This window comes from Ascaphus truei, chromosome 4 (assembly GCF_040206685.1).
Source record: "Ascaphus truei isolate aAscTru1 chromosome 4, aAscTru1.hap1, whole genome shotgun sequence".
Classification (NCBI taxonomy): Eukaryota; Metazoa; Chordata; class Amphibia; order Anura; family Ascaphidae; genus Ascaphus; species Ascaphus truei.
In genome coordinates this window covers 112341818-112364382 of record NC_134486.1, presented here as the reverse complement: position 1 = coordinate 112364382, position 22565 = coordinate 112341818, and the positions used below count along the sequence as shown (strand labels likewise).

At 52.0% G+C, this 22565-nt stretch overlaps 1 protein-coding gene across 8 annotated transcripts in view; it reads left to right on the top strand.

Annotated features, from left to right (window-relative positions):
* Positions 1 to 532: 532 nt before the first annotated feature.
* MAP4K3 (mitogen-activated protein kinase kinase kinase kinase 3) overlaps positions 533 to 22565 on the top strand; it is a 264180-nt gene continuing 242147 nt past the window's right edge. For all 8 annotated transcript variants that reach the window (XM_075596465.1, XM_075596462.1, XM_075596466.1 and 5 more), the window contains exon 1: positions 533 to 796. In XM_075596465.1, coding sequence (XP_075452580.1) covers positions 701 to 796 — 96 coding nt within the window. In that variant the 5' untranslated portion in view covers positions 533 to 700. The remainder of the gene's footprint in view (positions 797 to 22565) is intronic.

Sequence of the window (22565 nt, the reverse complement as noted above, 5' to 3'; positions counted from 1 at the left end):
CTCCCCCTCCTCCCCCTGTGCACCATGCCGTCTCCCCCTCCCCTGTGCATCATGCCCCTCTCTCCCCCACCTCCTCCTCCTTCTGTGCACCATGCCGTCTCCCCCTCCCCCTGTACATCATGCCCCTCTCTCCCCCTCATCCTCCTGTGCACCATGCCGTCTCCCCCTCCCCCTGTGCATCATGCCCCTCTCTCCCTCTCCTCCTCCTGTGAATTATGCCCCTCTCCCCCACCTGTGTATCATGCCCCTCTCTCCCCCTCCCCCTCCTGTGCACCATGCCGTCTCCGTCCCCCCCCTGTGCATCATGCCCCTCTCTCCCCCACCTCCTCCTCCTTCTGTGCACCATGCCGTCTCCGTCTCCCCATGTGCATCATGCCCCTCTCCCCCTCCTGTGCATTATGCCCCTCTCTCCCCCTCCCCCACCTGTGCATCATGCCCCTCTCTCCCCCTCCCCCTCCTGTGCACCATGCCGTCTCCGTCTCCCCCTGTGCATCATGCCCCTCTCTCCCTCCCTCTCCTGGCACAGGTCTCTGCCCCCGCACTGCGCCTGCGCACAGCCCCGGTTCGGGAGCCATGTTGCAGGATCTCCGGGGCTTGTAGTGATCGATTTGGGCTCCTGCACGGATCTGTGGCGAGGCCCGAGGTCCGAGGCCCGGGCGGGTGTGAGCGGGGAGCGGGTCCCCTCCCCGGGGCCGGAGTCATGAGCACGGGCTGCGACCTGTCCCGCAGGAACCCGCAGGAGGACTTCCAGCTCATCCAGAGGATCGGCAGCGGCACCTATGGGGATGTGTACAAGGTAAATACCCCCGGGGAGGTAGGGAGCCTGTGCCAGGGGCAGAGAGAGCGAGCCTGTGCCAGGGGCAGAGAGAGAGAGACGGCCTGCGTCAGGGGCAGAGAGACGGCCTGCGTCAGGGGCAGAGAGACGGCCTGTGTCAGGGGCAGAGAGAGAGAGAGACGGCCTGCGTCAGGGGCAGAGAGACAGAGACGGCCTGTGTCAGGGGCAGAGAGAGACGGCCTGTGCCAGGGGGTAGAGGGAGAGACGGCTTGTGCCAGGGGGTAGAGGGAGAGACGGCCTGTGCCAGGGGGTAGAGGGAGAGACGGCCTGTGCCAGGGGGTAGAGGGAGAGACGGCTTGTGCCAGGGGTAGAGAGACGGCGTGTGCCAGGGGTAGAGACAGGGTCAGAGACAGCCTGTTTTAGGGGCAGAGAGAGAGAGAGAGAGACAGCCTGAGTCAGGGGCAGAGAGAGACAGCCTGTGTTAGGGGCAGAGAGAAAGACAGCCTGAGTCAGGGGCAGAGAGAGACAGCCTGAGTCAGGGGCAGAGAGAGAGAGAGAGAGAGAGACAGCTTGAGTCAGGGGCAGAGAGAGACAGCCTGAGTCAGGGGCAGAGAGAGACAGCCTGTGTTAGGGGCAGAGAGAGACAGCCTGAGTCAGGGGCAGAGAGAGACAGCCTGAGTCAGGGGCAGAGAGAGACAGCCTGAGTCAGGGGCAGAGAGAGACAGCCTGAGTCAGGGGCAGAGAGAGACAGCCTGAGTCAGGGGCAGAGAGAGACAGCCTGAGTCAGGGGCAGAGAGAGACAGCCTGAGTCAGGGGCAGAGAGAGACAGCCTGAGTCAGGGGCAGAGAGAGACAGCCTGAGTCAGGGGCAGAGAGAGACAGCCTGAGTCAGGGGCAGAGAGAGACAGCCTGAGTCAGGGGCAGAGAGAGACAGCCTGAGTCAGGGGCAGAGAGAGACAGCCTGTGTTAGGGGCAGAGAGAGACAGCCTGAGTCAGGGGCAGAGAGAGACAGCCTGAGTCAGGGGCAGAGAGAGACAGCCTGAGTCAGGGGCAGAGAGAGACAGCCTGAGTCAGGGGCAGAGAGAGACAGCCTGTGTTAGGGGCAGAGAGAGACAGCCTGTGTTAGGGGCAGAGAGAGACAGCCTGAGTCAGGGGCAGAGAGAGACAGCCTGTGTTAGGGGCAGAGAGAGAGAGACAGCCTGAGTCAGGGGCAGAGAGAGACAGCCTGTGTTAGGGGCAGAGAGAGACGGCCTGTGTCGGGGGGCAGAGAGAGAGAGACGGCCTGTGTCGGGGGGCAGAGAGAGAGAGACGGCCTGTGTCGGGGGGCAGAGAGAGAGAGACGGTCTGTGTGGGGGGGGGGGGGGGGGAGAGAGAGAGAGACGGCCTGTGGCTGGGGGCAGTGAGCGAGAGACGGCCTGTGGCTGGGGGCAGTGAGAGAGAGACGGCCTGTGGCTGGGGGCAGTGAGAGAGAGACGGCCTGTGCCAGGGGGCAGTGAGAGAGAGACGGCCTGTGGCTGGGGGCAGTGAGAGAGAGACGGCCTGTGGCTGGGGGCAGTGAGAGAGAGACGGCCTGTGGCTGGGGGCAGTGAGAGAGAGACGGCCTGTGGCTGGGGGCAGTGAGAGAGAGACGGCCTGTGGCTGGGGGCAGTGAGAGAGAGACGGCCTGTGGCTGGGGGCAGTGAGAGAGAGACGGCCTGTGCCAGGGGGCAGTGAGAGAGAGACGGCCTGTGGCTGGGGGCAGTGAGAGAGAGACGGCCTGTGGCTGGGGGCAGTGAGAGAGAGACGGCCTGTGGCTGGGGGCAGTGAGAGAGAGACGGCCTGTGGCTGGGGGCAGTGAGAGAGAGACGGCCTGTGGCAGGGGGCAGTGAGAGAGAGACGGCCTGTGGCAGGGGGCAGTGAGAGAGAGACGGCCTGTGGCTGGGGGCAGTGAGAGAGAGACGGCCTGTGGCTGGGGGCAGTGAGAGAGAGACGGCCTGTGCCAGGGGGCAGTGAGAGAGAGACGGCCTCTGCCAGGGGGCAGTGAGAGAGAGAAGGCCTGTGCCAGGGGGCAGTGAGAGAGAGACGGCCTGTGCCAGGGGGCAGTGAGAGAGAGACGGCCTGTGGCTGGGGGCAGTGAGAGAGAGACGGCCTCTGCCAGGGGGCAGTGAGAGAGAGACGGCCTCTGCCAGGGGGCAGTGAGAGAGAGAAGGCCTGTGCCAGGGGGCAGTGAGAGAGAGTCGGCCTGAGCCAGGGGGCAGTGAGAGAGAGACGGCCTGTGGCTGGGGGCAGTGAGAGACGGCCTGTGGCTGGGGGCAGTGAGAGAGAGACGGCCTGTGCCAGGGGGCAGTGAGAGAGAGACGGCCTGTGGCTGGGGGCAGTGAGAGAGAGACGGCCTCTGCCAGGGGGCAGTGAGAGAGAGACGGCCTGTGGCTGGGGGCAGTGAGAGAGAGACGGCCTCTGCCAGGGGGCAGTGAGAGAGAGAAGGCCTGTGCCAGGGGGCAGTGAGAGAGAGTCGGCCTGAGCCAGGGGGCAGTGAGAGACGGCCTGTGGCTGGGGGCAGTGAGAGACGGCCTGTGCCAGGGGGCAGTGAGAGAGAGACGGCCTGTGGCTGGGGGCAGTGAGAGAGAGACGGCCTGTGGCTGGGGGCAGTGAGAGAGAGACGGCCTGTGCCAGGGGGCAGTGAGAGAGAGACGGCCTGTGGCTGGGGGCAGTGAGAGAGAGACGGCCTGTGGCTGGGGGCAGTGAGAGAGAGACGGCCTGTGGCAGGGGGCAGTGAGAGAGAGACGGCCTGTGGCAGGGGGCAGTGAGAGAGAGACGGCCTGTGGCAGGGGGCAGTGAGAGAGAGACGGCCTGTGGCAGGGGGCAGTGAGAGAGAGACGGCCTGTGGCAGGGGGCAGTGAGAGAGAGACGGCCTGTGCCAGGGGGCAGTGAGAGAGAGACGGCCTCTGCCAGGGGGCAGTGAGAGAGAGAGAAGGCCTGTGCCAGGGGGCAGTGAGAGAGAGACGGCCTGTGGCTGGGGGCAGTGAGAGAGAGACGGCCTCTGCCAGGGGGCAGTGAGAGAGAGACGGCCTATGCCAGGGGGCAGTGAGAGAGAGAAGGCCTGTGCCAGGGGGCAGTGAGAGAGAGTCGGCCTGAGCCAGGGGGCAGTGAGAGAGAGACGGCCTGTGGCTGGGGGCAGTGAGAGAGAGACGGCCTGTGGCTGGGGGCAGTGAGAGAGAGACGGCCTCTGCCAGGGGGCAGTGAGAGAGAGACGGCCTGTGGCTGGGGACAGACAGTGAGAGACGGCCTGTGCCAGAGGGCAGTGAAAGAAATGGTGCGTGAGAGTGGGCATAGATAGAGCGCCAACCTATGGCAGGGGCAGAGACTAAGTCTGTGCCATGTGTAGAGAAAGCATTGCCAGGGGCCAAAAAATAAACTATCGGGGGAATAAAGAGGCGGTGTGTTAGACAGGGCAAAGAGAGTGAGAAAACTACCCTGTACCAGGGGATAGATGGGTAAAGTGCAAGCGTGCCAAGTGACACAGCGATGCACACTGCTAGTAACAGGATGAGATTACCAATGATGCTGACAGGTGATACTGCTGCTCGTTAGGGGTGGTGACCCTGCGAATGGTTAATGTTCCTAGAATTGGTGTTAACAGGTGTTGCTGCAGGACAAGGAGAGTAACTGGGAACACTGACGGGAACACATGGTCAATTCAAACGAATGCTCCATCACCTGCCTTACATCTTAGCCTTGTTTATGGCTCCGGGGCCCATATTTACTAACCGGTGCTATACCGTAGGACACCTTCCGGTGCTGGAAGACACCATTTGTCTTGAAAGGTGTCTTCTGGCAAAGCACAGCTTAGTACATGCGGCCACCGTCCCTTACTGGGGCTTTCTTCACCTACTCTTGCTGCTGTCCTTACTGGGGTCCGCATTGGGTTCCCGACCTTTCATTGGTGCTTGTGCTATATACTGATCTATACATTATTCCTGGTAGCAGACCAATCATATCTAAGGTGCCACAGTGTGATAGCGTTTTTGAGTTTATCAGTTGCATGATTACCTGTATCTGCGTGAGCCTTATTTCTGGGCTTGGACCAGGTAACATTGATAAAGTCTTCTCATACTACCAATGCGGAATAACACCGCCCGTTGCCTTGCCAATTACAGGTCAACATCGCCCCATACTCTTAACTCCTTAGCAATAATCAGTTACCCTTCTGCTCATACCATTGCAGATGCCCCTTCTCCCATCACTAGTACCAATAAACACTGCCCACCCAGTTCATAAACTGTTCTTTTTAATTGAATCTATCATTCATTGGTATTTTAATGTAGGGAGGTTGGTAAGATGTTTTTTTTTTTAATGAATTTGCATTGTAATCTCATTTTGCCAGAGATTGACAGAGCCCTATAAAGTCCCTATTCTTCTTGCATTGAACCAGTGGCACTTCGACAGTTACGAACTCGGGCCATTTTTACAGACGCTGCTACTTTCAAGGCAAACTGGATTTGTTGGAAGAACCAGTGCATCTTCCTTAACCGTGAATGCTTCTAAGATATGAAAGGGACGCACTTTAATATTCCTAAAGATGGAATACAACATGAAGTGTTCCCATAGCGATGTAGCAAGTCTTGCTGTCCTCTGCACCGCGGCCGAACAAGCGAAAGTCCGCGGCGTTGTGTACAGAATCTGCCGCGATTGAGCGGCGAGGGGGTTCATGCTTCTGAATGAGATCATTGCCGCGTTAATCCTTCGGGGGCCGCGGTCACGTGGAAGCGTCCTGAAGACAGCAAGTCTTGCTACATCTGTTCCGTGTATAATAACATCAAATATCAACATTGTCTCTAGGACAGATCTGTGCATGCACATATTCATGGCAATAAGAATAAACTCTGCCAATTCATTTAGCTCCCGAGGCTTGTCGCACGGCTGCAAAGATACTGTTTACATCCAGAGATTTTTGGAGCTCGGCGTATTATACCGCGCACACGCCTGGCCTTTGTCAGCACCCATGGCCTAACAAAGCCTTCAGTTCTGCTATGGTGAGAGAGAAGGGTCAGTGTTATTGCTCTGTTCTCTGTAAGAATGGGAGGATGGGGACGGTTTCCAGGAACATGTGGGAAAAGGAAATCATTGAATAGAAGGCTGGAGCAGGCGATGCTCAGCAACAGTGTTGTGCATCACTGCAAACTGGCTGTGGCCTTATCTTGCTTCTCCTAGGACGTGATTCCCACGGGGGTGTGAATCTCGATGTGTGCTGTCGATGTGAATCTCGATGTGTGGCTGGCGATGTGAATCTCGACGTGTGCCGCGGTTTGAATCTCGATGTGTGCCGGCAGTGTGAATCTCGATGTGTGCCGGCGGTGTGAATCTCGATGTTTGCCGGTGGTGTGAATCTCGATGTGTGCCGGCGGTGTGAATCTCGATGTGTGCCGGCGGTGTGAATCTCGGTGTGTGCTGTCGATGTGAATCTCGGTGTGTGCCGGCGGTGTGAATCTCGATGTGTGCTGGCGGTGTGAATCTCGATGTGTGGCTGGCGGTTGTGAATCTCGATGTGGGGCTGGCGGTGTGAATCTCGATGTTTGGCTGGCGGTGTGAATCTCGATGTTTGGCTGGCGGTGTGAATCTCGATGTGTGGCTGGCGGTGTGAATCTCGATGTGTGGCTGGCGGTGTGAATCTCGATGTGTGGCTGGCGGTGTGAATCTCGATGTGTGGCTGGCGGTGTGAATCTCGATGTGTGGCTGGCGGTGTGAATCTCGATGTGTGGCTGGCGGTGTGAATCTCGATGTGTGGCTGGCAGTGTGAATCTCGATGTGTGGCTGGCGGTGTGAATCTCGATGTGTGGCTGGCGGTGTGAATCTCGATGTGTGCCGGCGGTGTGAATCTCGATGTGTGGTTGGCGGTGTGAATCTCGATGTGTGCCGGCGGTGTGAATCTCGATGTGTGCCGGCGGTGTGAATCTCGATGTGTGCTTGATCAATGCTTCTTCCTTTTTTTTTTGTCTTAAGGATTGCACAATTAATATTCTGGTTGATACAAGCTTTCTACATGAAGCATTTGCTGCCCTGACCACACAATGTGCAATGTATCTGCTATATTTATCTGTTAAATAACCCACTATGTTGATTTGCTTTGTAGATGATAATGAACAAATTACGTTTTATTTATATTTTGATATAACATTGGAAAAATAAGATGCATCAAAAATCCCCCAATTAAACTTAATTATAAAATGAAACAAAAATTGTAAAAAGAAACAAGGAAAAAGTTGCATAACAAACATATATGCATGGAAATCAACGTTAGTATAGAATTGTTATTTTTGAAAGTCAGAAAGCTTGTGACACCGACTGGATTCTTATGTTTGGTAATTTATCTGAAGATGCTGTGGAATAGACACCTACAACTTTTGAAAAAGATTACTTTATAACTCTTCAACAGGTCGTTTTCTTTTACAAGTGTATTTTGTGTAACCGTCTTTATAGCTTACGTATTTTAAGATGCTACGTGTGACTGTGTCCCATAATAATAGCTTAAGTGTTTTTTTTTTTGTTTTTTTTAAATTGATGATCAGGGAAATTTAAAAGATCAGGGAATATATATATATATATTTTAAAGAAATCCCCTTTTTCTTTCTGTTTGCGTGCTTTCTCTCTACATATAGGGCCAACGTTATTTCATTCGCTTTCAGATAGAGCAGCGTTCTCTCTTTAAAGTTTTAGCCTTCCCTAGTTGTTCTCACTCAGGTTGTTTTTTTAGGCTGCGCTTATAGTGCCGGCGACGTCGAGTCAAAACCAATGCATTGTCGGCGGTTATAGTGCGCGCGACCAAGCGACAGCGCTACCAAAAATCTGGTAGTCACAGTTGTTTGATTTTTTTTTCTCCTTGTGGCCAATTAAAGAGCTTCTCCGTCCCTCTGCCTTCCCCTTTTCTGACGTCACTGACCTTGTAGCCGGCGACGTCGTCTAAACTTGAATTACAACTATCGCGACGGCGACAGGTGACGTCATCGATCGCGTCGCCAGCACTATAAGCGCAGCCTAACGCTAAGGATTGCTGTGTTGAGCCTTTTACCAGAGGTATTTTGCCTGATTAACAGCGCAGGGAAGCAGGGCTGTCTCGGCCTGCTCCATCAAGTATGGAATTGTATCCAGCGAGTATAAAAGTTGACATGACTTTCAGAAGTGCTGCGGATCTGTTTTCTCGCCATGTTTGGATGTTCATGTGTTTTCTTATCTGAGGACTGGGGTTGACTCCTAGAAGGAGGAAGATTTATGTTGCTGGGATAAAAGTGCTATACCGGGCACAATGCTGTAGTGAGAGGGGCATTGCAGGGATTCATAAGGGCTGATATATAGTCTTGCGAATTCATAGTGAAACTGGAGAGTATATTTCATTATTTCACATTGCCATCTATTACGCCGATGTTATTTGGTATAGAATTGTATGAAAGCCCCCGTCCCACAATGATATTGAAGTTGCATTTAAGCGAAAGCACTCGCTCACATAACGCTTGGCTGCGGTATGTGAAATACGGGCTGCAGCAGTGAAAAGTTTCTCAAATGGTTTTTAATAGTTTTCTGTTTTATGAACGCGTAACAGGCGACTGTCACATAGCGCAGCGTACACCACACATTCTGCTTCTGTGACTGCACAACTACTGCAAGAATGTGGCAGCTACTCCAGAGTCGTGCTGATCAGAGGGCCGGTGGGAAGAAGGGCTCGGGGAACTATTATTTATCATAATTATAATAGAATTCAAAACTTGTAGACCAATTTCACATGGGATCACTGATGGGGATGGAAAATAAGTGTGTGTGTGTGTGTGTGTATTTAGCTCCTTGGGTTAGGATCCCCTTCCTATTGTCTTGCTTTGTCGGCATATATGTGCACTCTTGTCATTAAATGTTATTATCGGTTTGTGCTGCGCCGTGGAATATGTTGGCACCATACAAATAAAATATACCGGTCGTCATTTGACGCCACGACGACGCGTTGCCAGAAGCTGCCGGAGACCTGGTAAGGGAATTTACAGAGGCCTTCGCCAATCCCCCGGAATTTAATTTAAATGCTTTGGGGAAGAGTGCGGGCCCTCGGTAAGTGCCGCGCCCCCCCCAGTTTGCGCCCCCCCCCCCCCAGTTTGCGCTCCCCTACACTACAGTATGTTTTCTACAAAATGTTGTTGAATCACTTTTCTTTAAATGATATAGGTTGCCTTTAACCTACCTTCAACTTTTGTTCCTATTCCAACAACTATTGATTTTATTCTAATTGATTTTGAGGGTACACAGACCCTATGGCTTTACGGGGCCCCTCAATATAGCCTAGGTATTAAAAAAAATGTTCTTAGTACTTGGACTCAAATTGCGAGGCCCAAGGCTGCAACATATCTATCTTCCACGTAAATCCACCACTGCCACTACAATGAATAGTTGGAGAGCGAGTTTATAGGATATTGCTGCAACAGAGAAACTAGCATACGCATCTACAAATAAATATTAGAAATGGGTTAGAATATGGGAGCCTTTTGTTGCAATCCATTTCAATGAACGGGGCGCTGGCTGGAAAGGGGCTGCGGTTTCTCTTCTCCCACTACCACCCCCGGCAAAATTTTTCTTTAATTGCTTTTAAACGTCTTAGTTTGTTTCGCACTTGTTTTAGCCTGTCTGCTGTATATTCTGTGACACCACTCGAAAACCGTGTCTATTGTGTCCCGTAATAAGATCACGAGAGATCTTCCACGATACCTTGGGATATAAGTAAGACAAGATGCATGGCTTTGGGATGCAATGACTTTATTAGTCTCTCTGATACAATCTGTATGGGCCCCAGTAGATCTGCCTGTGTAGCATTATGAGAAGCTTGAAGATGACGTTGAGAGAATAGTACGTTCACTTATGCATTTGTATTGTGTCCTGTACTCAGTCTGATGTGTATCAATTGTTTTTATCCGTGTTTAAAAAAAAAAAAAATGATGGAAACTAATACAAAAAAATGCGTGGGGGAAAATAAAAAGATGAGTTGTGAAAGTCTCAGGAAATTAAACATTTTGAGGCGTAATATTCAGAGAGTAGCACTCCAAAGTTGTTTTTTAAAGTGGAAAAACGTAATTTTCCCAGCATTTCTGTCCAATGCAATAGACCTTTCGAGGAGTGTGTTATTTAGTGTTGATAATTTTTTTTAATAACATTGTACACACACATACATATCTACACACATACACACACACACACTTTCAGCGGCGGTAGCAGCGCAAATTCATTTACTCATTTACTATTCTTTTACTCATCTTCTCCCCTGTCGGCCGGTTCCACTCTCCCTGCCGTGCGTGCGCACGCGGCACCATTATAGAATGGCTGACTAACCTCAGCGAACTAAAACTGCCGCGCGCGCTCGGCGTAGCTCACACCCGCACTTTAGATCCAGCCTAAGGCCGCCTTGCTTGCCGGCGGCGCGTGCAATTCACTGCACCGCGATCTGCGGTCTGCAGTGATTTTTTTCCGGCGCAGTGGGGCGTGGCCAAAACGGGTGGGGGTGCGCGGCCATGATGTGAGGGGGCGGGACCATCCCACAGCACAGTAGCCCCTCAGCAGCTCCACAGCAGCTCCACAGCAGCCCCTCAGCAGCCCCTCAGCAGCCCCTCAGCAGCCCCTCAGCAGCTCCACAGCAGCCCCTCAGCAGCCCCATAGCCCCTCAGCAGCCCCACAGCAGCCCCTCAGCTCCACAGCAGCCCCTCAGCCCCTCAGCAGCCCCTCAGCTCCACAGCAGCCCCTCAGCTCCACAGCAGCCCCTCAGCTCCACAGCAGCCCCTCAGCCCCTCAGCTCCACAGCAGCCCCTCAGCAGCCCCTCAGCTCCACAGCAGCCCCTCAGCCCCTCAGCTCCACAGCAGCCCCTCAGCTCCACAGCAGCCCCTCAGCTCCCCAGCAGCCCCTCAGCACCACAGCAGCCCCTCAGCTCCACAGCAGCCCCTCAGCTCCACAGCAGCCCCTCAGCAGCCCCTCAGCTCCACAGCAGCCCCTCAGCTCCACAGCAGCCCCTCAGCACCACAGCAGCCCCTCAGCACCACAGCAGCCCCTCAGCTCCACAGCAGCCCCTCAGCTCCACAGCAGCCCCTCAGCAGCCCCTTAGCTCCACAGCAGCCCCTCAGCTCCACAGCAGCCCCTCAGCTCCACAGCAGCCCCTCAGCTCCACAGCAGCCCCTCAGCAGCCCCTCAGCTCCACAGCAGCCCCTCAGCCCCTCAGCTCCACAGCAGCCCCTCAGCAGCCCCTCAGCTCCACAGCAGCCCCTCAGCCCCTCAGCAGCCCCTCAGCAGCCCCTCAGCTCCACAGCAGCCCCTCAGCCCCACAGCAGCCCCTCAGCCCCTCAGCTCCACAGCAGCCCCTCAGCTCCACAGCAGCCCCTCAGCCCCACAGCAGCCCCTCAGCCCCTCAGCTCCACAGCAGCCCCTCAGCTCCACAGCAGCCCCTCAGCTCCACAGCAGCCCCTCAGCTCCACAGCAGCTCCACAGCAGCCCCTCAGCTCCACAGCAGCCCCTCAGCTCCACAGCAGCTCCACAGCAGCTCCACAGCAGCTCCACAGCAGCCCCTCAGCTCCACAGCAGCCCCTCAGCCCCACAGCAGCCCCTCAGCTCCACAGCAGCTCCACAGCTCCACAGCAGCCCCTCAGCTCCACAGCAGCCCCTCAGCTCCACAGCAGCTCCACAGCAGCTCCACAGCAGCCCCTCAGCCCCACAGCAGCCCCTCAGCTCCACAGCAGCTCCACAGCTCCACAGCAGCCCCTCAGCTCCACAGCAGCCCCTCAGCTCCACAGCAGCCCCTCAGCCCCTCAGCTCCTGCAATTGACCGCTCCCTGCGGTCTGTAGGGAGAGGGAGCGGGAGCTGGGGGGCGTGATTTGAGCAGGGGGGGGGGGCGTGGTTTGAGCGGAGGGCTCTCGTGCTGTCCCCCCCCAACCTGTCAGTTCCTCTCCCACCTCCCGGAGCCCCCCCTCCTCTCCCCCCCTCCCGTAGCAGGGGCAGCCTGCGAAACGGGCACCAGAGGGGGCGGGGCGCTATGCACGACTGCACAGACAGGGTAGCCGCCTCCCTCCCCGTAGCCGCCTCCCTTCCCTCCCCGTAGCCGCCTCCCTTCCCTCATTGGCTGTCTGCTGCACCACGTGACGCGTCAGCGCTTCTGATCACCAGAAGCTTGCAGCATCGGCCGGCTGACGCGTCACAGCACGCAGTCAGCCCCGTCTGAAGGAGCCAGCGGGGACCTCCAGACTGGAGGAAAGGAGCTGGCGGCCGCGTGCGCTGCCGGACGCAGCGGGACCAAAGCCTTAGGCCTCGGTCCCGCTGCGCTCGTTGGCGCGGGCGGCGGGTCGCGAGTTCCCCACCAGCAGGGGAATCCTCGCGAGCCGGTCCCGGTCCCCACTGGCTGCACAGCTGACTACACGCTGTAGCGCGTCAGCCGCTGGAGACACCACAGAATGGTGTTTCCTAGCGTTGACGCGTGACGTGTGTGGCTGTGAGCCAATGGGGAGGGGAGGCTTCGGGAGGAGGAGAGGCTTCGGGGAGCGGGGAGGAGTGTGGAGTGAAAGCAGGTGAGTGCCTTTCTCTGTGTGTGTGTCTGAGTGCGTGCCTGTGTGTGTGTATGTGTCTGAGTGCGTGAGTGCCTGTCTGTGTGTGTGTGTGCCCGAGTGCCTGCCTCTGTCTGTGTGTGTGTGTGTGTGTATGAGTGCGTGAGTGCCTGCCTGTGTGTGCGCGCGTGTGTGTGTATGAGTGCGTGAGTGCCTGCCTGTGTGTGTGTGTGTGTGTGTGTGTGTGTGTGTGTATGAATGAGTGCCTGCGTGTGTGTGTTTAAACTTACCTTCCAGCTCCAGCCCGAGTCCGTGGAGGGAGGGGGGGGAGAGTAGCTGGTCCCTCCGCTCAAGCCACGCCCCCCCTCCCTGTCAAACCGCCCACCTCCCGCCCACCTCCCGATCAAACCTCCCACTCCCGCCCACCTCCCGCTCCGGCTCCCGCTCCCTACAGACCGCAGATCGCGGTCTGTGTATCTCAGCGCACCGCCTGTCAGCAGCGCAGGTGCGCTGACTCTGGGAGCGGGGCCTTAGCCTTAGACACAACTTCTGAATGCGGCTCTCTTTCTGAAAATTAGGCATGGGGGGTACCCTACGAGTTTCTGGACCCGCAAGCATTATTTGAGCGGTGTGGGACGTTTGGAGCACGACCAGAACGCAGCTGGCGTTCTGTCGCCGCCGGGACATTTCGCTGCAATGTCCGCCACACTCCCGTGCTCTCGACAAGCCAGGTCTGCCGCACCCGCCCGCTCAGACAACTGCGAGGGTCCGCTACACCGCCGAGGCAGGCTGCCTCCGCTCTATCTTTAAATGTCCCATGAGACATTTAAACATGCAGTTGTCAGAGCGGGTGGTCGGACGCGGCAAACCTGGCATGGCGCCAAAGTGTCACGGCAGTGGAACATCAGTGGCGTTTTGATCGTAGTCAAACGTCCCATTCTATTGTTTGAGTGCTATTTGAGTGCAAGTATACACTCTTTTGACCAGCAATTTTGAGTGTCACAACAATAATATTTAAAATGACTATTTCTCTGAAGTAGGTTACTGGGGGATTTCACAGCAAGACTATGATCAGGATGGAAAAGTTCAAATGAAGTCGTGTATATTTCCTGCACTACTTTGTCCGTTATGTGTCCCTTATCTGTTGGTCCAACACTCACTACTCCCTCCCTCCTTCCTTCACTACTTTACTACATGGAGGAAAGGGCCAGCACAAGTAACCACCCTTCTTTCTCTGTAAGGCCTCGTTTATAGTGCATGCGCTCGCGATAGCATGACGTCACGTGTGCGAAACATGCACTGCAGGCTGGAGGCATCGGGAGGCGACAGGTAGGCGTTGCCATGACGTCACGTGATGCGGCCATTGCCCGGAAAAATCAATTTCTGAGATCTGTTTAAAATTTGCGCGCTTGGACACGTCTGTCGCGCGCGCTCAATTGACAACATTACTTTGTTTTTGGCGTCGCCGAACACAGAAGAATTTACAATGCATCTGATCTCAGACACGCTATTAGAGAGGGTTGGGGTTCCTTACAATGCATCTGATCTCAGACGCGCTATTAGAGAGGGTTGGGGTTCCTTGCAATGTATCTGATCTCAGACCCGCTATTAGAGAGGGTTGGGGTTCCTTACAATGCATCTGATCGCAGACGCGCTATTATAGAGGGTTGGGTTCCTTACAATGCATCTGATCTCAGACACGCTATTAGAGAGGGTTGGGGTTCCTTACAATGTATCTGATCTCAGACACGCTATTAGAGAGGGTTGGGGTTCCTTACAATGTATCTGATCTCAGACGCGCTATTAGAGAGGGTTGGAGTTCCTTACAATGTATCTGATCTCAGACGCGCTATTAGAGAAGGTTGGGGTTCCTTACAATGCATCTGATCTCAGACACGCTATTAGAGAGGGTTGGGATTCCTTAACAAAAGAAAAGTTTAAAAAAATTCTACCACTTGTCCATACCAATGGCTGATACCTTGGCTTAAAGTGTAATGCATTGCAGGCCTTCTGGGCAGCAAAATTATTAAATACCAATGCATTCTCCAGTGCACCATTCCTCCTTCCATAGTTATGGGAAGTTCTAGGAAGCTGGAAGTGCTCAAATCTGTTTAATGCAGCATGTACTGTACATATGCACCTTCTAACAGGCAATATCAGGATCGGATTCAGGCCAAAAGTACATCTCGCTCACTTCCATCCTATTGCCTGTCATTGCATAATTCCAAGCAGCTCACTACTTAGCAAAAATATCCTCAAGTAATTATTTTTGGAAGGGCGTCGGTTAATCTAATGTGAGATATAACACACCTTACAAGTGAAAAAGTAGTTGTTTAAGTGGCAGGCCCATGTAACACACAACTTTCGTTAACTGTGTTGGTGCCACTTACATTTACTAGAGCTTTTTCTGCATACAGGTAGTCTTTGCTATCCAACGTTTCGCTTTACAACAAATGGCATATCCAACGCTTTACAATGTAACCCTGTGGGCTGTTTTTCGACGCCGGAATGCGTTATCCAACGCTCACCGCCACTGATTAACATGGGACTCACTTTACAACGGTTTCACTATCCAACGCTACTTCCAGAACGGATTCCGTTGGATAACCGAGGACTACCTGCATGTCCAATAAAATGCAGGAGTTGCTCTGTTGGAGCGGCCAGCCCGATCATCCCCTAGAAACCGAGCATTTTTACCAAGACAAACCTGATACATCAACAGGGCCATTGCAGTACTAGGTACGCCATAAAGGCACTCTAAAGGTTATGATGCCTTTTTCAGCTTTTTCCTTGACATGGAATTTAAATACATCCTAGACGGTCTAACCCTTTCAGTGCCAAAAAGCCACGACCCCTCCGGCACTGGCGATCACATCGCCACTTTTTTTCTGAAGTGACCGTGTGAGCGCTCTGCCACTGATGACAGGATCCTTATAGATCATGTTCTGCGCTCTATAGGATCTCTAGTAGATATACGTGTGCTAGTACATGAAGCCCCTGGGGTGCCAGAACCCGTGGCGTTAGTAGCTACGTCTAAAGGGCGCCCAATGGGTTAAACATGTCCTTGCCATTAGTACAATTCGGTAATGAGGGAAATCTAGTTGGTATTTTTTTTAAACTATTTACATGAAATAGTGTGCTTTTAGACCCGGGGTGCGTAAACTGGGGGCGTGAGATTGTCTGCGGGGGCGCGTGGTTTACAGAGGCCCCGCGCGCTTCCCTGAAGGCACCTAAATTAAATGCTGGGGGAGGCGTCGAAGGGCTCTGTACACTTAACTAAACTGCACTTACCTTGGCCCAGACGGCTTCTGGAGACACGTTGCCATGGCAACGCAACTTCAAATGCCGCCGCGGGCCATGTGACGTCACGTTACCATGGCAACATGACATCATGACACCCAGAATGCCGGAGCCGAGGTAAGGGGGGGGGGGGGCGTGCGGAGAGGGGGACAGCCGGCAGGGGTGCACGGAGAAAAAAGATTGCTCTCCCTGCTTTAGACTAAAGGCAAACCGGATGAAAAATGCAGCACTGCCAACCTGAGTTTCTGAATTGGCTCTCGTCTTCGAGCTGTAATCCCATCTGTTTAGGGTCACCATACTCCTGCATTTTTATTAGAGACAGTGTCTTAGACCAGGAGTGCGCAAACAGGGGGGGGGGGGGGAGGTTGCGCAGCGCTTACAGAGGCCCCGCGCTCTTCCTCAAAACATTTCAATGCCGGGGATCACGCAAGGCCTCTGTAAGTTCCCTTATCTTTGGCGGGATGGCAACGTGGCATCAAATGACACAGCACGGTCACATGACATTGTGACGTCAGAAACGCTGGAGACAAGATAAGGGGGGGTGCACAAGCATGGGGGGCAGACAAAAAAGTTTGCGCCCCCCTGCTTTAGACAACCAGCACTGGACTGAAATGGCATAGAGCTAATTTGGCAATACTGAAAATAAAGACAATAAAAAATAAATAAAATTACTGATTCAATGAAATGGGTGCTTTTGAACCCCTGTTTTAGCTGATCTGGATAAAATGCTTGCATTTCCAGGGCCTGCCAACATAATTATAGTGATTCGGTTGTGTCGTGTTTAGACTTTAGCAGCACAGATATGTTAGAAAGTTCAAAAATAGTGTGCTATGTTAAAGTCTATAATTTCTTGAGGGATGTATCCCACTCATTCACTTTGTGACATTCATTTGTTACTCGTCAGGACATTGTGACCAGGTAAATGTGTGTGTGTGTATGTGTCTGTGTGTATATATATATATAACATTATTCACATATCGCATAGCTCTTGTGAGGAATGCTATGGTATTCCATAAATAAGTGAATTTGTGTGATTTGTCATACAAAATAAACACATTTGGTGGTGCATTCCTGTTTATGAAAACGTACTAAAGCAGGGCCGGCGTGATGGAGGTGCGGTGCACCGAGTCCCGCAGTTAGAGGCCCCGCGCTCTTACCCACAACAATTAAACTAATTGCCGGCAGAGCGCGCAGGGCCTCTGTAACACTCTTGCCTCCTCCTTCGCGAGGTCTTCCTGCAGTGTCCATCATGGCGCCGGGACATCAAAAGGTGTCGCGTTGCCTTGACAACAGGACGTCACGCTGGTATGGTAACGGGACGCCCTGTCGCGCAGCATAATGTCATGTGCCGTCCCGTTGTCATGGAAACGCCATTTGATGCTGCGGCGCCATAATCAGACATCGCGAAAGAGAAGGTAAGGCCGAGGGCATGGTCAGCGCTTACCCGCTGATCCGCGCTCACGCTTGTCAGTGAGCCCCTGCAGCTGCAATGAGAGTGACTTTAGCAGGGGCTCGCGCACGCTTACGCAGGCGTGTGGAGGCGGAGGAGACAGTCGGATTTAAATTTACTCACTGAGGGGAGTGGAGGGCCAGTCACGTGAGCGGTTCGCCCAATGAGGGCGAACCAGCTCCGTGACGTCACTGGCCCGCCCCCAGACACGCCCCCGGACGGTGCGTGCACTAAGGCCAGGGAAAGAACCCGCTTTCCCTCAGCCTCCGCACGGCTGAAGTCCCTATGGACTCAGCCTAAGAGGCCCCGCACCAGTTCCCTGCACCGCACCCCGCAATTCTATGAGCCGGCCCCGTTAAAGGGTATAATGAAGCAAATTCCCCCAATAACGGTCCCCCCATAGAACATAAAATCAGTAGATCTAGCACCAAAAAAAAAAGGAAGAGGAACTTAAAGAGTCTGCAAACTATGTTTTCGCTAAAAAGATCACACAATACAATGAAATACAGTCAGATTCACAGGTGTCATTAAGCCCGAGCTACAAACAAAGGAAGACAAAGCAAACTTGAATCTGCTTGTTGCTAAATGGTTTTGAATGACAGAGCCTTTGGCTTGTAGCGCGACACTGTTAAGGCGGATTGGTTTTCTGTTAAACAAAGCCCATTACCTCATAGTAGCCCTATTGTGTTTGATCACTCACGAGTGAGATACAAAGAACTTGTCTTGGATTAGTCATAGAACCATTTGAATATTGTTTTAGTTCACAAGGGCACAAAGCCTGCCTGCGAATAAAGGGCAGCAGCGTTAAAGGGGCAGTATGTTCTAGGACCAGAGGGAACGAAGAACAGATGCATGTTTACTGCTCTGCAGGCACTACCCACGCATGAGAAGCCAGGGAAAGGAATTCCAGGCAAACGCCCTGCAGGTTATAGAACCTAAGGGATTCACTGCTGTTTGGAATTGGGAGCATTTGAAGTCACTTATAAGATTTGGGGATGGACAGCATGGTATGGAGCTTAGCAGTGCAGGGGAGGAGACACTGACAGGCTGGTGCCGATTTCCTCCTCCCGCACTCTCGTGAACACATCTTTGGGATCCAAATGTTGAAATTTGGCCAAAGCCACCCATTTTTCTGGAATGGTCTTGGAAAGAGCTTGATGTAGGACATGATCGGGTATCCAAAACGTCGGTTTTCCCCAAATTGTCGGGTCGATAATTTGAAAATTCAATCACCAGATGTTGCTCCTAGAAATTACTCTCAAAGAGTTTCCATTTAATGTGTAGCCAGATCAGTCAGCAGAAAGGTTGTAGTAGATGGAAAGCATGGCTAGTGTAAAAACATAAATAATAATTTTGCTGGAAATTCAAAAATTAGACTACACAGATCCTCCCCCCTTCATGCTCGCACAGATCCTCCCCCCTTCATACTCTCACAGATCCTCCCCCATTCATACTCACACGTATCATCACCCCTTCATACTCACACAGATCCTCCCCCCTTCATACTCACACAGATCCTCCCCCCTTCATACTCACACGTATCATCACCCCTTCATACTCGCACAGATCCTCCCCCCTTCATACTCGCACAGATCCTCCCCCCTTCATACTCGCACAGATCCTCCCCCCTTCATACTCGCACAGATCCTCCCCCCTTCATGCTCGCACAGATCCTCCCCCCTTCATACTCACACGGATCCTCCCCCTTTCATACTCACACGGATCCTCCCCCCTTCATACTTACACAGATCCTCCCCCTTTCATACTCACACAGATCCTCCCCCCTTCATGCTCGCACAGATCCTCCCCCCTTCATACTCGCACGGATTCCCCCCTATCATACTTGCACAGATTCTCCCACAATATCCCTCTTCATACTCGCACAAATCCCCCCCCCCCTTCATACTCGCACAGACTCCCCCATCATACTCGCACAGATCCTCCCCCCATCATACTCTCACAAACCCCCACCCACCATCATACTCGCACAGATGCTCCCCCCATTTCATACTTGCACAGATCCTCCCCCCCTTCATACTCGCACAGATCCTCCCCCCACTTCATACTCGCACAGATCCTCCCCCCCTTCATACTCGCACAGATCCTTTCCCTGTTCATACTTGCACCGTTCCTCTCCACCCCCTTCATACTTGCACATATCCTCCCCCCCTTCATACTAGCACAGATCGTCTCCACCCCTTTATACTCACAGATCCTCTCCCCCTCTTTATACTCACACAGATCCTCCCCCCTTCATACTCACACAGATCCTCCACGTGTTCATACTCGCACAGATTCTCCCCCCCTTCATACTCACACAGATCCTCCACGTGTTCATACTCACACAGATCCTCCATGTGTTCATACTCGCACAGATTCTCCCCCCCTTCATACTCACACAGATCCTCCACGTGTTCATACTCACACAGATCCTCTCCGTGTTCATACTCACACAGATTCTCTCCCCTTTATACTCACACAGATCCTCTCCGTGTTCATACTCACACAGATTCTCTCCCCTTTATACTCACACAGATCCTCTCCGTGTTCATACTCGCACAGAATCTCCCCCCCTTTATACTCACACAGATCCTCTCCGTGTTCATACTCGCCCAGATTCCCCCCCCCTTTATACTCACACAGATCCTCCATGTGTTCATACTCGCACAGATTCTCCCCCCCTTCATACTCACACAGATCCTCCACGTGTTCATACTCACACAGATCCTCCACGTGTTCATACTCGCACAGATTCTCCCCCCTTTATACTCACACAGATCCTCTCCGTGTTCATACTCACACAGATTCTCTCCCCTTTATACTCACACAGATCCTCTCCGTGTTCATACTCGCACAGATTCTCCCCCCCTTTATACTCACACAGATCCTCTCCGTGTTCATACTCACACAGATCCTCCACGTGTTCATACTCGCACAGATTCTCCCCCCCTTTATACTCATACAGATCCTCTCCGTGTTCATACTCGCACAGATTCTCCCCCCCTTTATACTCACACAGATCCTCTCCCTGTTCATACTCGCCCAGATTCCCCCCCCCCCTTTATACTCACACAGATCCTCTCCCTGTTCATACTCGCCCAGATTCCCCCCCCCCCTCCCCAACCCTTCATTCTCTGAGATACCACACAGATCCTTCTTTTCTCCTTTCACGTAAATTTAAGTCGTGTGATCCAGAGAAAAGAAGACGGCATCGTCACTCGTCTGCACTGATTTTCCACACATTTTTTCAGCCGTACGTGTGTATGTAGTGGGAAAGGTACTGGCCAACATGCAAATGAGGCGGGCATGGCAAGTAAGGCTTCAACACCCAATTATGGAATGCACCCAAAAGCAATGGCCTTCGTTCTCCGGAGACTGGATTGTGCCGGGGCTTGACAGCAGTCAGCAAGAAGGCAGAAGGTGCTAAGAATCCCTGGCGGTTAAACAAAAGGTTTAATTAAAAATTAAATCTGGCTACCTACAACTGCCAGGCTCTCCAGTGAAGCAGCACTGCAAGATAAACTTGAAAATATGAAATGGGATATTGTTGGTCTTGATGAAGTAAGAAGAAAAGATGAAGGACCTCATTGAGCTCAAAAGCGACCACCTATTCCATTACAGTGGTACACAAAATGGGAGAATCAATGGAGTAAGCTTCATTGTTACCAAGAGATGGAGAGAAAATGTAAGGGAGTATGAAAGCTAATCGGAAAGAGCAGCCAGAATAGTTACAGTTGACAAAGAGATATGGGCTTCAAGTAATCCAGGTGTATGACCCAACATCAAGTCACGCAGACAATGAAGTGGAAGACTTCTAGCAAGAAATCAACCAACTTGACAACAAAGGAAATAGGCACCTCAAGATCATTATGGGAGATTGCAATGCAAAGATTGGTGCCCACCAGTTGGTAAGTATGGTCATGGTAACATGAATGAACATGGGGACAGATTGGTAGAAAACGCAGTATGTGAGAACTTCTGCATTATGAGTTCATTCTTCAAGAAGAATCCAAATAGAAAATGGATCTGAACCAAGAATGAAATTGACTATATCCTAACAAGAAACACGTGATTGAAGACTGCACAGTCCTTAACCGGTTTTGACAGAGCGATCACTGATTGGTTGTCTGCAAATTACATCTGAATGTGAAGTTGGAAAGAAGAATACTGATGAAAAAGAAGACGAAAAACAATAAACATCAATAACCTCAAGAATAATAGCAGGGAATTTCGACTGCAACCCAAAAAATCGCTTTAACTTGGTAGAAATGGACAGGGGAACTTTAACAAACAATTATGAAGACATTATGAAGATTGTAGTTGAAAGCGCAGGAAAAAAAAAATAGAGGCATTACTAACAAAAGAAACCGGGTAAGAAAATATCTGATAAGACTAAACAATTGAGACGACAAGAAATGAAGCAATCCCATGACGCAAGAACCGAATATGCAGAGCTGTGCAAGATAATCCGCAGAGGATAACTGAAGTTGTATATGTAGAAAGATGGTGGAGCACTGCAAAGAAATAGGGCTGGAGGCAGATCCGTGAAAAATAAAAATGCTTTAATCCAAATGCATGGTAGCAACAGCTACATTAAAAGGGTCCTCTAACGCGTTTCGCACTTTAATATTAAATATTTGGATTGGTTGGTTGGTTGGTTGGATTAAAGCATTTTTATTTTTCACGGATCTGCCTCCAGCCCTATTTCTTTGCAGTGCTCCACCATCTTTCTACATATACTCTAACTACAAAACGAAACGGATGCACGCTGTCATGGAGCAGAAGGGGTTAATATGTGAGTGATCTACTATGTTTTATGGTTATTGTGACTATAGGGTATGTGCAGGGCTCCAGCCTATGATACAGGATATGTTCTATCCACATAGTGATTGCACTGGGAGTCTCTTTATATAAGGGCTTCCATGTGGTTTCGCTTTTAGAGTGGTTATTTTTGCACTGTCCTTGTTAGGCTTCATATGGTGAGCCATATACCCTGTCACACATCCACACATTTAATATACAATCAATATACCCCGGTCTCCGAGGCATTATGGCCAACATTGCACAATCCTGGATTTAGAAGCACCATCAAGAGATTCATTTCTCATCCTTTGCTATAACTGAAGTTGTAAGGAAATGTAACTGTGATATGGTGAGGAAGATTATTGAAGATAGCAAACGCTTAAAGAAGACAAAGCAGCGACTTCTGATTGGGCTGAAGCAAATAATAGCACTCAAACAAGATGATAGATCAACCACTAAAAGACTGTGCACTTATCATAAAGAGAGCTGAGGACTTCTACATGAGATTGTACGAGAACACAGATAACCCAGGGCATAATCTAGCAGTGGACAAGCCAGAAGAAACCAGCAATGATGTTCCAGGTGTAGTTCCAGATTAAGTGGCATAAGTGGCAAAAGCAATAAAATCCATGAAGAATGGGAAGGTGAAGATGAAATTACAACTCCAAATCTTGAAAGAAGCTGGAGAAGAGGTTGAAAAGAATCCTTGCA